We start from the raw sequence: 16,997 nt of genomic DNA, 5'->3' as shown, positions 1-16,997 counted from the left end.
GAATGAGAATACTACATAAGACAAGTATAAAACCCAGGTGTATACACTTCTTGTGGATTAGTAAATTTGGATTCTCAGAAGTCCATTGGAACTGGCTCAACCTCTGAGCTAGTATCACAACACACATACCTAAACAGAATGCAAAATTTTCTGATGAAAAACTATGGAACAGACATACATATTTTCATGTCCATACCAGTCACAAACTATTATTACACTGACAGATACTCTGTGGTTTAGGCTCGGTTTTTTTTAGTCACCGTTTCAGCACACTTCACACAGGACTAGAAGGAACCTCTAAGTCATCATGTTCAATCCTAAAGTCCAGTCCTCCTAAAGGCAGGCACCTCCTATGATCCCTCTAGGACTGGGTGAAGCCTTACCATGAAAACAGTCCCCCATTCTGCCCCCTTTCTAACTGTTTCGCTAAGGATGCTGTTCCAGGAGCTCACTACAAGATGCAAGACTTTTTTTGAATTTCCTACATTTATTCTATCCAGTCTAAACCCCTTAGTTCTTACCCTCATATTGAAATATTTCTCTACTGTCCTTTCATAAAAGGCTCTTTATTCCCATAGTATTCCCTTCACTGAATTTCAACCAGCTTAAATCAGTGTTTCTTGAATACAGTAGCCAGAACCGCATGTAATATTCCAAATGACATCTCAGCAGGAAGGACGTTGTACAATGCCTTAATTGCACCTTATTCTTAATAGAATATCTTCCCCCGTACATCTTCAGCTCTCATTTGCATTTCTCTCCAGCTAATCATGCTGTGACAATAAGAATTTCTGCTGTTTCCTGGGAGCTTATTATTAGTCTTGACATGCATGGTCTTACTGTTTTTTCTGTATCTAATAACATGACCCAAATACATGTGTTCTGCAGATGCATCTCCTCCATTGTCATGTACTGACAACACTCCACAAGCTTTCATCAGAAAATTCCCATGTTTTTTGGTGCCAAGGTCATTACTGAAAACAATGCAAGGTCAGGAATCAATCCAGTCCTTGGGAAAATTTCCTTATTGTTAACATCTCTTGTTCCAACTTTTCGTTTAGTTTTGTTGTTGTTGTTTTGGGGTTTTTCTTGGGGGTGTGCGGTTTTATAAAAAATAATAAAATACAAGCAGTTGTTTCCTTTAGCCCACCTTCATCCTTGTATTTACCCTCTTCTGTATCTGAGCTAGTTGTTCGCTAAGTGGCATTGACTCAACTGCTCTGCTGAAGCCTTATGTAGCAGATCTAATCTATTTGTTTTATCTGCAGGGAAAAAATATAAATTGGTCATCTTATCAAAGAAGGAATTTAGGTTTGTTCAGGCACAACCGATCATCAGCAAATCTATCTTGCATTTTGCCTCATTTTGAAAAGATGAGGGGAGAAACTTGTCTTTCAGCCTTGCACGCTACTGAGGTCAGACTACCAGCCAGGACCACAGAGTCCAACAGCTGAGTCTGCTCACTAGTGACCACAATCTTTGCAAAACCAATTTGCTACCACATGACCTCTGTGCAGTAGAAGGGCCCTTCTCCTGGCTCCCTACCCAAGAGCATCATACACAATAACACAACCTAGTCTCACCTGCAAGTCATCCCATGCTGGCCAGAACAATCCATGGCTAGAACTATTACTTCCAGCTTACTCTTCCATACTAATTAGGCACATTTCCATTAATAGTGTCAAAGCCCAAACAAACAGTCTTATAAGTGACATGTCAGAGCTGCAAATTCAAGACAGTAGAATCACAGAATCATAGAATCGTTAAGGTTGGAAAAGACCCTTAAGATCATCAAGTCCAACCATTAACCTAGCACTGCCACGTCCACCACTAAACCATGTCCCTAAGCACTATGTCTACCCATCTTTTAAATACCTCCAGGGATGGAGACTCAACCACTTCCCTGGGCAGCGTGTTCCAGTGCCTGACTACCCTATCGGTGAAGAAGTTTTTCCTAATATCCAACCTAAACCTCCCCTGGCCCAGCTTGAGGCCGTTTCCTCTCATCCTATCGCTTGTTACTAGGGAGAAGAGACCAACACCCACCTCACTACAACCCCCTTTCAGGTAGTTGTAGAGAGCAATAAGGTCTCCCCTCAGCCTCCTCTTCTCCAGATGAAACAACCCCAGCTCCCTCAGCCGCTCCTCAGAAGACCTGTGCTCTAGGCCCTTCACCAGCTTTGTTGCCCTCCTCTGGACACGCTCCAGCACCTCGATGTCCTTCTTGTAGTGAGGGGCCCAAAACTGAACCCAGTACTCGAGGGGCGGCCTCACCAGTGCCGAGTACAGGGGCACTGTCACCTCCCTGGTCCTGCTGGCCACACTATTCCTGATACAAGCCAGGATGCCATTGGCCCTCTTGGCCACCTGAGCACACTGCTGGCTCATGTTCAGGTGGCTGTCAACCAACACCCCCAGATCATTTTTCGCCAGGCAGCTCTCCAGCCACTCCTCCCCCAGCCTGTAGCGTTGCCTGGGGTTGCTGTGACCCAAGTGCAGGACTCAGCTCTGAGCCTTGCTGAATCTCATACAGTTGGCCCCAGCCCAATGATCCAGCCTGTCCAGGTCCCTCTGCAGGGCCTTCCTACCTTCCAGCAGATCGACACTTCCACCCAACTTGGTGTCATCTGCAAACTTACTGAGGGCGCACTCGATCCCCTCATCCAGATCATCAATGAAGATATTGAACAGGACCAGCCCCAACACTGAGCCCTGGGGAACACCACTCGTGACCGCCCACCAACTGGATTTGACTCCATTCACCACCCACTCTGGGCTCAGCCATCCAGCCAGTTTTTAACCCAGCGCAGAGTGCACCCATCCAAGCCACGAGCAGCCAGCTTCTCCAGGAGAATGCTGTGGGAGACAGTGTCAAAGGCCTTACTAAAGTCCAAGTAGACAACATCCACAGCCTTCCCCTCATCCACTAAGCGGGTCACCTTGTCATAGAAGGAGACCAGGTTAGTCAAGCAGGACCTCCCTTTCATAAACCCATGCTGGCTGGGCCTGATCCCCCGGTTGTCCCACATGTGCCATGTAATGGCACTCAAGATGATCTGCTCCATGACCTTCCCCGGCACCAAGGTCAGGCTGACAGGCCTGTAAGTTCCCCGGATCCTCCTTCTGACTCTTCTTGTAGATGGGTGTCACATTTGCTAACTTCCAGTCATCTGGCCTCCCCAGTTGACCAGGACTGCTGATAAATGATGGAGAGTGGCTTGGCAAGCTCCTCTGCCAGCTCCCTCAGTATCCTCGGGTGGATCCCATCTGGCCTCATGGACTTGTGAGCATTCAGGTGGAGGAACAGGCTGGTGACTGTCACCTCTTCGACAACTGGGACTTCATTCTGCATCCTATCTCCATCTCCCAGCTCAGGGGCCTGAAAACCCGAAGGACGACCAGTCTGACTATTAAAGACTGAGGCAAAGAAGGCATTAAGTACCTCAGCCTTCTCCTCATCCTTGGTGGCAATGTTTCCCTCTGCACCCAACAAAGGAGGGAGATTCTCCCTGGCCCTCCTTTTGTCGCTGACATATTTGTAGAAACATTTTTTGTTATCTTTAACGGCGGTGGCCAGTAGCCTTCTCCTCAACCTCCAGGTGCTACTGCAATAAAATTCTTACGTTACACACCATTAGAGAAAAATTTGCATAGCACAGAAATGTGTTTAAACCAATACTGAAACCAAAATTTACACATTTAGTTCTCTGTTCACAGTTCACATTCACAGGGATGCAGGACAAGAATGAAGCTGGCAGTGTAACTTTCTTTTTACTCCCTCCAATGCAAAACCAACATTAAAAAAAAAATTAAGAGGAGCAGTGAAATGAGTGGCAAAACAACATTTCCCCATGATCTCAGAAAACAAAAGCAACCCTACCACTGCTTCTTCTGGATAAATAATATAGTGGTAAAGGGGGTTTTTTTGCTTGTTTTTAAGTGTCCATGCTGAGCTACCTGGCGCTAAAATAGAAAGCGTGTGCCCCTTTAGATCTTTTTAACCATATAAGATCTCTTGTCAATAGCCCATGGACTAAAGGCCAAAATGAACAGGCTTTATTTGTTTGACATGGCAAGGCCTTTAAAAGAAAGGGATTTAATCCACAGGTCTGAAAATAAAACAAGAAATCCTACAAGTATTTTTTCCCTAGGCAATGCATTTAAATCTTAACATTATGTCTGATGATGATAAAACCCATCAACATTTATGGAGGCTTAACTGATCTCCACCAGAAGGTAATAAACACAACCTGTTAATACCCGATAATAAAGAAAATAACCTGTTAATAAAGAAAACAGCACTTTTGAGCAGCAAACCCAAAAGCTAAGTACAAAAGATAAGTTCATCACTTCCAAACAAAGGGGCAGACTCTTTAGTTTAAAGGGTGGCTCTGCTTCCAGAGATCTTATGAAAACCTCCACTGCTTAAGCCAGACATTGAGGAAAATCCCTCATTATGGACCAAAGCTGTGCATTTGCCTTTTAAAATTAAATTTTTGCAACGCACGTACATTTTCAAGGTGTGTTTACAGAATTTAATTAACCATTCTGGAAATAAATTTTGTTTTATTTATTAAAAAATATATACATACTCTTAAAATTTATGACATTGTCTCTACTGCACTATCACGTTAAAATAAATTTTTCAAATGGGGTCCCATATTTCATATCAAGACAGTAGCAGAGTGCACAATAAAAGTACAAACTACAGCTATTTTGTCAAAAAATAGTAATTACACAGAATAAAGTGTTAAATACTGATCCACAAATACTGATATGAATACATAAACCGTGAAAACTGATGGACTGTTAAAACTTCTATGTAAGAGTTGTCCCAAAACATCTGCAAACATGAATTTAATTACCCTGATTAAAAAAAAGTTAAATTTCCTTCAACAGGATATTTTGTTATTGCTACCAAACAAGAGAAAGAACTTTTTAATTAAAGCTTCTCATCGAACAGCTGTGGCAATATCAAAGACTTTGCTTCTCCCTAAAGCAGAAAGGAAATGTGAGCTGTACTGTATAATACTAGAAGTCATTTTTATAGTTTTATACTGCCATTGCCAAAACAAAAGCATGAAATCTTTCAAGACTTTTAAGTTCCTGTTGTATTTTTCTCATGGCACCAGACAATATAATTGTTTTCCGTAATCCCCAAATGTACCCTGCTACCTGTAATTCCAATATGGTAGTATACAGTATACCACAATTTCCATTAACCAATAATAAAAACATCTCAAAACTAAGACTCCAGTAAAATACTGTATTCTGTTGAACCTAGAGCTGCACTGTGCTAAGCTTGCTGGAATTACAGCGCACACTGATTTTTAGCAAACAGCAACTTCACTGAGCTCTGCTAAAGACACAAGGTCAGCTTCTGACATTGAATAAGAAAATAAATAGTGTTCTCATAAAACACTAATTTGAAATTTACTTGAGGCTGTCAGGACTACAAACAAACCACTTCCAATTTAGTTTTGAGCAGTCATATTTGATTTGTAAACTTTACATGTTCTAAATTCAGTAGTCTCATCCATCTTATCTATTGGCCAAGCTGTTTGTAAGTTCTTGTCATGAGGTCCCCTCAATGGGCTTGATCTATATTTGCTGGGAAGGGGTGACGGTGGTAGTGGCAGGGTGACGTCTGTTAAGGCTGCTCCTTCAAATTGTGTTTATCAACGATTCCTTTAAAAGAGAACTATCAATACAATTTGTATTATGATACAGCTAGGTAATTTTCCCCAAAGTTGCAGACAAATATTGTATACTTATAAAACAGACAAAATATCCCTGGCATTGTTCAATATTCAGAAAAACGTGAACGAATTTTTCTAATTAAAAAAAAAAAAAGGTAGAAAACCCATACAGTACATATGAAGTTACCAAAATAGGATCTGGGGAAAGTAGGATGAGCTGTAACACAGAGATATGAACTACCTGAAGCAGGGCTGTGCTAATACTTTTATGTTTCATCAAAGCTAGTAAGAGCTAGAGCTAGAATCACAGGAAGGGAAGAGCATGCATTTTTACATCATCAATTACACTAAAAAGATTCTCTAGATAGCAGAAGCTGCATAAAACCATATTTTTCTAAACATCTATAGGAACAAGAATTTGAGAGTTAAATAAAAGCTTTATAAAACTAAGTAGACTCTTGTCTTAAGCTTTCTTTCACATCCCACTGAATTAAGTAAAAAAAGACATAATCTGTGCAACGGGGCAATTCTGAACTGTAAGCTAGAATTCAGGACCACTAATAGATGGATTTTAAATCCCAGACTGAGTCTTGGGAAAATGTCCAGAAAAATCACAAGAGTTACATTAATCAAAGTCAAAGATGAGATATGGAAAAAAAAAAAAAAAGTCTTTGAAGAGAAGCTGAAGTACAGGAACACATAGTTCATGTTAAGATATTATAAGCACTCTTGAAAATAAAGAGGAGGAAGTCTTGGAGCAAATAAAACCAAAGTAACAGAGATGGAAATGAAAGCACAAAATTAAGAGGTAAATGGACAATGAAATAATATCCAAAAGTGTTCCCTCGCCAGGAAGAGAGCTTTCAGACATCCAGATGAGAAAATTGTGACAGGCACATTCATTTACAGAAAAAAAAGACAGCAGAAAGGCATCTACAAGGGCAAAAAGCAGAAGATACAAGTAGGCACACAGCACAGCCTTCCTGTTGGGGTTAACACAATCTCATTTGAAAAGCAGAGGAACAGAGACTGTTGGGAAACAAGCAGGAATCCTGTGAATTTCTGCATTTACTCAAAACCAAAAAGAGTTTTCCAATAAAGGCAAGGATTCAAATTCGATGCTTCTGACACTAGAAATAATGAAACAAAAGAAAAGTTTTGAACCTACAGTTATTAGGTTGAGGCAGAATTCAGAACTACAAGAGATGAGATAAGAAGACAGAAATCTCAGACTACAGGACATCATAGGTAAACCAGCATAAGGGAACTGAGTGGAATCAGGGAAGGAGAATGGGTTGAATCAAATTATTTATGAGTGCCATCTAAATATCGCATGAGACAAAGACCCAGCTATGCAGTAAAAGGCCAAACCAGAACAACAAAATAATAAGTGATTATGGGATAAAATGTTTTCTTTAGTACAAGCATTTTTATTGCAGGGAAGGAGAATTTCTCAGAAATGCTGGAGAGTTTAGCAGTGGAAACACTTTCCAAAATATTCCTGTTTTTCCACTTCATAACTTTTCTAACCCTACAGTGGGGAATGGAGTGAAGAAAGGACTGTTACTCTCACCACAAATACAGACAACTAAAGAACAAAAGTACAATGATAAGTAATACATGGATTTCTGAAAGCACACAACCAGCACATAACAACAGCACGAGGAGGGACAAGGAAGAAGTCATTTGGCCCATCCCTCACATCTTACAGCAGTACTATCCACAACTGGACAAATTCCAATACATGTCTAAGCTGTTACTGATGAAAATTTGGTAGGTTCTCCAACGATATGATTTTGATGAAAATTTGGTAGGTTCTCTTCTTCCCCTGCTCCACAAGCTTTACTACTCAAAAGTAGTATTTAACATGAATCTTCCTCACTGATGCCTATATACACTGGTTCATAGTCTAAGCATCAAGCAATAAGGGTATTATTCTTGTCTTCTTTACAGCAACCCTTTAGATACACGCAGATACAGTAGAAAGATTAACTGGCTTGTTTTCTATTTCACACTACTTAACACATATTTCGCTAATGCAGCCAGGCATTATTAACTCATCTCACTTGTTAAGTATAAAATCCTCCCGCCGCACCCCCCCCCAAATTGTTGCACAGATGTGGATTACTAGACCTGCACTTAGACAAGAACAGTTGCAATCACAGTTCTCGGTATTTTTCCTAATTAAACAGCATCCCATAATTTTGCGATATAAATTCAAAACCAGTTTTTAACCCCGTTAGAGTACATGTTCTTCCACATTCAACCTCATCTGCGTGCTTAAACATTCAAACCGTTAATGCCTTGGAGACAAATCTCTGATCCTTCAATATAACTTTCCAATTTGACAGCAAGACATTAATAACTTGTCCTCTGAGTACAGTTCACTAACCACCTTTGTATCTATCATTTAGCATATTTATTTAGACTAAGGTTCTCTAGTTTGCTTGGCCTATGAAACTGTATCAAAAACCTTACAAAAAAGTAAAATCCACAAAATTCTACACATCCATCAAATCAAGTATTTCTTTGTTAATATGGCTTACCTCTTTTGGACACTGATTTTTGCAGGAAATAAGAAGCTCCTTTTCTTTTAAATCAGCACATGTTAGTTTTCTGTAAAAGAAAAGCTGTATTTGTCATAAATTCCAAATTAAAAACAACAAACGTCGATACAATTAGGGGTATATTTTAAGTATATCCTACTGTAAAGTGGGCTCATTTGTCCACATCCTGTGGGACTACTATAAACTACACTATTTTACAGACAAAACCACATAAATTTACAGGATTTGAGGTACTTCAAAGAAAACACACAAGGAAGAACATACATGCATGGGATGAATGTTTTCAGAGCAATACGCAGAGGATAATGCTTAAATCCACAAGTCCCATCTTATATTTAGTAAAGCCTAGCTTACCCTCTATCTACACACACAAATGATTAAAAAGAAGTATAGATGATTACTAAGAAGTTTTCCAATTAAAACAGCTAGAGTTTGAAGGACATTAGTTGTAAAGACCTTTTACACTAACTACATTAATTCTAACTCTTGTTATAAAATTATTCTTTACATACTGTAAAAGAACCACATATAGATCAAACATTACGTAGATTACTATATATTTGCATAATTCAAAATATTACTGTATTATAAAAATATTATAAAAACGAGTTCTGCTCACAAGACTCCATGCATTTACAATAATTTTAGCAGTAATACCAAATAAAACACTGGCAAAAAACCCATTATATTACAAATTATAACCTTCAAGAAAAATTTTATAACTTGCCGTAAGAGTAGCTCCCATCCCCAGACATTTCAAACAGTTTCCAGTTAGTAGCATTCAAATGAAAAGCTGGGTTCAGTTCTGACACTTACAAGCATTCAATATACAGTACTGATAGTTTGCAGTGACACTTTATTTTAAGCATCTGGAGACACGATGGGCAATCCCCAGGATGACAGGGCAAAACACATCGGTGAGGACAACCAGATGGCCGGGGCTTGGTACACTCCTCTTCACACTGCGAACATTCTAGACCTGCCTAACAAAATAAAAACAAGGTACTAAAGAAAGTGCCAAACATTTGCTTGTTAGATGCCATTAACAAGCTTTTATATAGAAGAAAGAATTGGGGTGTTTTTGCTAAGGGAATCCAGCTATTCAGTATGATATGCCTCGAGCAAAAATAATTATTAAAATATGCTTTTAAAAGAAAAGCAGAAATGCCCGTGTTTGTCAGTCGAAGAGACAGAGTTCTATTTTGCTTCCTGGGCTAAAAGGACCTCTTAATATTAGTGCTTTGGAAAATTGCCATTAAGCCTGTTAATTCTCTATGGAAAACTGTTAGAAAAAGAAGTAATTTCATATTCAGAACTAACTTTTCCCACCCACCATGTTATTGTAACACTTTAGTCATGACATACTGCTCTGTAATACAGGGGTGGGGAGGTTTGTTTGCTTGATTTTAAGAAGCAAACTTTAAGTCACTCTGTTTCCACACATATACAATAGTTTACATAATCTTCCAGAAAGTACTAGCTTAGGTATATGCTCGAGCTGCTACGGCATTGCTTCTGCTCCATATACTACACAAAGTCTACCCAAGCTGTGGTGTCATTCTCTTTCCAGGTGATGCAATCAACATCAGCACGTGATCAACATCAGCACAGTAAAATTAAGCTCCATTTCTATTCATATTATCTTAATAACTCATCCAGAACCCCAGTCTGCAAATACACACAGATATATTGACATGATTTATCAACTGAACCTACACAGCACAGTATTTAAGACCCACCATCACATTCAAATGCTCAGTTTCACAGAATTCAGCCAAAGTAAAGCCAATTTATCTAAGAATGAACCTACACAATGCTTCCCCAGAAGGACTAATTTCATGATAACGTTTCACTTTATGCTGTTCCAAACAAGGGCATAAGAATTGAAGTTTTTAATAGTTTCCCCCCATTTTCTTCCAGACCCCTTTTCTTTGCTTCTACAGTTGAATGATTTTTGCTGAAGTTTAAAAAGGAACCTTTGTACAATGATCGTTTACAAAACCTAACCCCCAAAAATTCACATCTAAGACAATAGCAACTGAAAGCATTTAGAAAACTGTGATATAAAATTTAACAGCAGGTAAAAGCCAACAGCCGGCCTTTCTGCAACATTTTCTCACACAACATGCAGAACAAACCTGAATTCCAGAGAGAGAAAAATCACTACTCAAGACATATAAGCAAGAAATTTCATCAGCCCTTTTCTGACTACACCTGCAATTTAGTCTATCAAAACAACAGAACAAAAGCTCTAAAGGTCAAAACCAACTTGAGTTCATAAAAAGCCAAAGAAAATTGAGAAATGAGATTTACTCATACTTCACATGTACACATACTCTCGTTTTCTGAGAATGTATTATCTCTTTCAAAATGGAGCTATGAATAATCCTGACCCATTCACATTTTAATTGGTTTAACTGAAGGAGTAGGCAGACAGCCTCTTATAGTCATAACTGGAGATGTTTAAACAACTGTCACTCAGTATTTACTGATGTCACTCTACTGCTGCAGGTTACTGTTCCACAAGCTGCACTAACAGCTCATACTCCTCAGACAAAAGTTCCACAACCATTAATAGAATAATATGGCAACTGCAATATATACAGTTATTAGATGACAACACCACTTCTAGGATTGGAATCCACAGGGAAATCACCCTATTTAAGTTAAAATATAACATTTATGTTTCATACTCAACTGAGTACTTGTTCAGTTTTCTAAATGTCCAGGGAGACCATGTTGTAACTTTTTCTAAAGTAATGCTTTAAAAACTTAAAAAACGGTTTTCCTCCAAATCGTGACTCTCTCAAACCACAAGCTATGTGCTTTTGACTGCTCAAAACTAGAACAATTTTCAGCTTTGTACTTACTTTTATTTTTGTTATATTATCTTCACCAACTAACACCTGCAGTTTCTTAATTGCATAAATGACAGTTTCTAGTAGATACTGATAAACATGAATATATCGCCCCAGTGCTTTAAGAAGTCTTAACCTATTCTGCAACATTTCCAGTGCTCTCTCCTAAAGATTTGCTGGCCTCCTCAACCCATTTACAGCTCTCCTCAGTAAAACGTTTTCCCAGTAGATTGCAAGTGCATTTGTATATAGGGATTATGAGTAGTTCACTGGATCTTGACAGTTACAAAAACTGACTTTAGAAGAGACTTGTCAAGAGTGTTAAATAAGGTTTTGATGAAAACAAAGTAATGTATGTTAACATAAAACAAAAAAGTGTAGCATTTGCAAAATATATAATATTGTCTCAGTTTTATAGTCTAAAGGAAGTATAGATTAGCTAAATGTCACAGCATCAATGGGAACAGAACACATGCAAGTCTCCCAGTGGAATCTGGAATGGATCCTGTGCCTTCCAGCTGAAAACTCTTTATTTTCCAGTTAAAACTGAAGACAATGTATAAAATACACAAAAACAAAATAAAAAAGGAAATCAACCTACCTTCTTTCCATCTGCACTACTGTTCAATTTAGTAACATGATGGCATTCTTTCATACAGGTGTGATTCTGACAATCAAGAAGCCGCCCACAAAATCTTTTACATGAGTAGGGATTTGCAGAGTGACATGGTAACGGACTAACCTAAAAGTTAAAAATAAATAAATATATATATATACACACATTACACCTGTGCTTTGTGTGATACATATATAAATACATACACACACACAGAGGTACAGCATCATTACAGAGAAATTTTGGTTCTTGAGTATCTCTGTTAAAAGAAGAAAACCAGTGCAATGTCTATTTGACCTTTTTTTAAATAGACTTGAGGTTCCTATCCCAACATAACCACACACATTTGTTTTACACTGATTATAGCAGGTAACAAAAGCCTGCTTTATTAATTAAACAAGCTATCTAACTTTTGCAACGTAGTTTCCTTTTTTTTTTTTTTTTTTAAACTGTTACATTCTCTAATCTTTTAGTGTGATTTATTCCTTCTTTCCAAATTACACTCGCGCCTTCCATTAAACGTTCCTATACTGCTTTACGGTTATTGCAGAAAACAGTTACAGTTTGCTTTCACAGGGCTAATTGTGTAACAGTCATCATAAACCTCAAAACATTTTAGAATTCTACAAACAGAAAACAACCTGCAAGCCAGAAATTCTAAAAACCAAATACTGACTATATCAAATATAACTCCCAGCAGTGGAAGGGAAAGAAGAAATGGCTCTATGACAGGACTAGGATTTTATTGTTTTATATTTGTACTTTCTAATTCGATGTTAACACTCCAGTTAACAGATCTTTGTAGTACTATTCAGAGCATCTACTTAGAAGCCTTTAATCTTCATTGGTACTGAAATGGAGTGTAAACTCCTAATTTGGTTAACTAGGTTACTTTCCTGAAGTTGAATAGTACAAGTTCCTCCATATCACAAATATTAGAAGAAACTCGCTGTTCCCATTTTCCAACCATTATATAATATTCACATGAAAAAATTACTGTGATGCTGTCAAAAAAATTGATTTTTTTCTTAATATCATGATCATTTCACAGAGAAAAACAGAAACTATTTGTGATGTTATTACACAGTAGGCTAATGTGACATAACTCACTTTGACTAGACTAAGGGTGTGATTTTGTTATGGCTTAAGTTGACTGAACAGCTTTGCACTGTACCCCTTCCTTTTCTCTCTTCCAACTCTATAATCCTAATTGCACACTCCTACCACTTACTTTGAACAAGTCCTACCACATATCTGTCCTTAGAGCAAGGCAATTCAACTAATCAAAATGGAAGAAAAGGAATTAATAGAAAAGAGTTCCTTGTCTTTTGCTAGGTTTGCAAGGTGAATGGCCATACAACCAGGTGAGCACTGGAACTGAAACAAAGGAAGAGAGGATGGTCCCCCCCAGGGCTGAGTGAGGGACATTGCCCCTTCAGCACTGTCCATGTTGATTTCCCTCAATCCTAAAGCAAAAATATACAAGGTAGGATTTGAATCCATTTGCCTATAAAAACGTTTTCCAGGCTTCACCCCAAAAGAGACTGTATTCTACATCAAGTCATTGCAAAATGCAATTCATTCACAAAACTCCTCCTTTTTTCATCCTGAGCCACAGAGACTCTGTGAACAGGAGGAGTCTGCATGGCAGGCTGAACAGCAAGCATGGAACACACAGAAGAAAACCTTGAGGCTACCATGCCCAACCACTCCCCCACCCCTATGTCAGCGCTGAAGCTCATTACACTGGCTAAAGCACTAATACAACCATAGCAAGTAGTCTGTAGGCCTGGTTCATACTCCCTGCTGCAAACATCCTACAACTCAGTCTCTGACGGCTTATGTTTCTGTTGACCAAAGGAGCAAAAGCCAGCCACAGGCCTAATAAAAAGAGGGTCTGAAGTGGAGAATAGTACTATACCCAGCAAACACACACCAATTATCAAAGCTTTCATCTTTCCTAATATCCTGTCCTTTCTCATCCTCCTCCACCTCCTCCTTCCTCGGAGTCACAACTTCCTTTCAGTAGCAACATGAGTGGTCACAGGACGCTGGAAGGTAAAAGAATGAATGGTGTACTAAACATTAAGACCTGCCACTCCCCACTTCTCTACCCTTCCTTGCTCCCCCATTTCAACTCAATTTTTTATGACTACTAGTTCTGCTGTGGCTCAGGCAGTTACAGCAGATCAGGGCAGTAAGAGCAGATTAGCTCTATGGCTGCACAGTGCAATATGCTGAGACTTCTTTTACCGAGAGTTAGTCTTCCAGCAGGTAAGGACACAGCCACTAGCTCCAGTTAAAGAGAATTAGCAGAAGCACACAGGCAGAAGAGGAGCATCCCTTCTGGTAGAATCCTTCAAGTACACCGGATGAGATGCAATGTTGAATGATCGGTTGGACTCGATGATCTTAAGGGTCTTTTCCAACCTTGATGATTCTATGATTCTATGAAGCCAGCGGCAGGATAGCACACAAGCCAGTAGACAACAGTAGCAGCTTTCAGACAGCCAGCTGCAGAGGACATCCCATCCCTCTGGCTGCATTCAGCATAGCTTCAGCTTGCCCCACTCATGGACTTTCCTAAGTCTTGAGTCCAATAAAACATAAGAGAGTCTTCTGGAATCAATTGACATTGTAGCCAAAACCAAAAGAATTTCAATTAATTCAAGCCTACATTGTATTTTCAAATTTTGTTTCCATGTCTTGACAAGTCAATCTGTTGTGGATATTAGTAATAAATCCATAGGACAAAGCAGAGAAAAGTTTTACTTTCTATAGTTGGAATGCATTTCTGAAATGCCTAAATGGAGGTCATTACTCTTGCTACAAAGATAAGTATCAAAGAAGCCACAAACTCCAGGAGGCTGATGAGCTGAAGAATAAGGAATGCAGATGAGAACCAGAAGTACTTTATGAAAGCTGAATGGAAAAAGAAAGAAAATAAGGAGGTGGCATTTTGAGACCACAAGTCTTCCACAGGATAAGGAAAGGAAGGCAAGAAAAAAAGGACAAGACAACTTTCAGAAGCTTTCCAGTCCACCTCCCAAATGCATAAAAGCAACTAATAGATACATGACTTGGAATATGAAAACAAAAATCAAGTAGAATAAGGCAGAGACATTTTGGAAACATTCATAAGGTATTTAGCCATAAAGATAACTTCCATCAAGTTTTACATAAAATTTTACCTAGAGGCAGAGTAATGGTCTTTGCTCTACAAATGAACCACAACTAAAAAAAATAGAATAATAAAATATAGCATTAAATTCCTACCAAAAAAAAAAAAAAAAAGAAGAAAGAGTTCTATCTGCCCGAGAACAGCAAGACTGATATTACAGGATATTCAAAACACTCATCACAGAAACAAAAACAGAATGTTTACCTTCCCCTAGAACATTTAATGAAATGAAGCAACTACAAGAGAATTAAATACAGCAGATAAATTAATACCATATCCTCTTAGGATTTCCTTGTTTGTCCTCATTTACCTTGTATGGGCTTTAATTAATGTTTTCCCATTAAAAAAAATTATATAAACATTAGCTTTCATAATTTGATTTTAAAAGAGCACATGTATGCTACTGCTATGAAATGTCAATGCTTATAGCAGTTCAAAGAAAAAGTAAAACATCACATTTTCATTTTGGGGTGGCAGCAACTGTTGATGATATGTGATTTTTCTGACCTACAACCTGAAATCAAATTGAGAGCTACTTTTAAGCACCTACAAATCAAAGAATGAAGAGTTATTAATTCTTCTAAATATACATAAAAACATCCAAAACTTACACAGTAAAGTTATTTCAAAGAAGGTCACACACTGTAGCTAAAAGAAATCTTAATTTAGGTTAAACATCATGTAGAATCATACTACCACTGAACACAGATTTTATACAATTATATCATCTGAAAAGTAGATTTGTCTGTTGTTTCAAGTGATAAATTGCTTGTTCTAAATACATAAAGACATGTAAGAGCTCAAACTAAATCAATCCCTTAAAAATACTTTTTAAACTAAATGCCAAATTAAAAAAAAAACACAACCAACAAAACCAACAAAGCAACCAACTCCAATACCTAAAAATTAAAATTACCATCCAAGTAAAAATGTAAAGACAGTAGATTTGCTTATTATACAACTCCTAAGCTGTTTGTTTTCACTCTCTGTTCTACTCATGGTCTGTAGGCATCCTGGTAAAATACAAGAACTCTTTATAACTTGTTTCATTCCTAGTTTGTTTCTTTTATACCTCCTCCATTATAGGAGGTATAACAACAGTGCAACGTAAGTAGTAACATAGTACAGCAACAAGCCCCTCTTCACAGCAAAACTTTGCTTGAGAAAATTGCTACTTTCATCACCTGTGAAAAATTCATATTTCCCAGTGATAATCCCCTCAGGGGCTGGAAACTACTATAGGAGGGAAGTGCTCATAAATACATACAAGTGTTTACTCTTGTTAACAAAAGTAAACTAGTTTGAGGTGAGATCAGTTGTTAAGAGCCAACAGGGCCGTAAAACACTGAACAGACATTACATGTTTTTTTTTTCTTTTTAGAGATCTCAGAACAACATAAAAATGTACAATGCACATAAAATACACTGTAAACATCCCCTCACACACACACATTAACAAATCATTCTTTTCCTTGACTGCTATCAAAATCTCAAAGATTAGGACACTTCATTCCACTCCAGAAACTGCTGAACTTCAGCAGGAAGGAAGCACTGCGCTCTGCTGGCTGAGAGAAGGAACGTTGAATCTAGAGTATCATATAGCATCAATAAATCTAAATAATTAGTTAGTTATAGACTCCCTGGGATTTTTCCTTATTTTCTATACTAACCCATAAAGAGAACATGGCCCAAAGCCACTGACTGATTCTGCTAAGACTAGCATGCAACAGACAGGGGATTTTTTTTTTTTTAATTATTTTGAAATAAATAGTTATAAATACATAGTAATTGGAACCATTTTCTCTAGTAAGAAGAGCCATACTGTCCTCTGTTATGGGGAGGGACATAAACTTCACAGCCATGTACATCTGAACAGTACAAAAACCAGTAACGGTGTCCAGAGCAAGTTATATATTGGGTCTATTGACCACAGCTTATATTTTGTTCGTACATAAATTCATGAAAGTTAGGGTAAGATTCGATATGTCTTATCTCAAAACACGTCATTGACTTGATAAAACATTGGTTGATACACCTGCAAGTTTTACTATTGAAAGCAAAAACGAAACCCAGCTG

The 16,997-nt window shown here is 38.1% G+C and overlaps 1 protein-coding gene across 5 annotated transcripts in view; it reads right to left on the bottom strand.

The window, feature by feature from the left end:
* The window catches only part of NFXL1 (nuclear transcription factor, X-box binding like 1), a 52,678-nt gene that overhangs the window by 14,362 nt on the left and 21,319 nt on the right, over positions 1-16,997 (bottom strand). For 4 of the 5 annotated variants that reach the window (XR_014228600.1, XM_082315977.1, XM_082315978.1 and 1 more), the window contains exons 16-18: positions 11,726-11,866; positions 9,083-9,249; positions 8,246-8,315 (exon numbers count right to left, since the gene is read on the bottom strand). Coding sequence is in view for 4 of the 5 variants with exons in the window: in XM_082315977.1 (XP_082172103.1) it covers positions 8,246-8,315; positions 9,083-9,249; positions 11,726-11,866 (378 nt within the window). In the remaining variant the exon portion in view is untranslated. Of the gene's footprint in view, positions 1-4,685; positions 5,702-8,245; positions 8,316-9,082; positions 9,250-11,725; positions 11,867-16,997 lie in introns of those variants that run through there. The other variant, XM_082315980.1, reaches the window with a different exon arrangement.

Source organism: Platalea leucorodia (genome assembly GCF_965183815.1).
Source record: "Platalea leucorodia genome assembly, chromosome: 6".
In the NCBI taxonomy this organism is placed as follows: Eukaryota; Metazoa; Chordata; class Aves; order Pelecaniformes; family Threskiornithidae; genus Platalea; species Platalea leucorodia.
The sequence above is the reverse complement of the archived record's forward strand: the minus strand, read 5'-3'. Positions and strand labels throughout refer to the sequence as shown.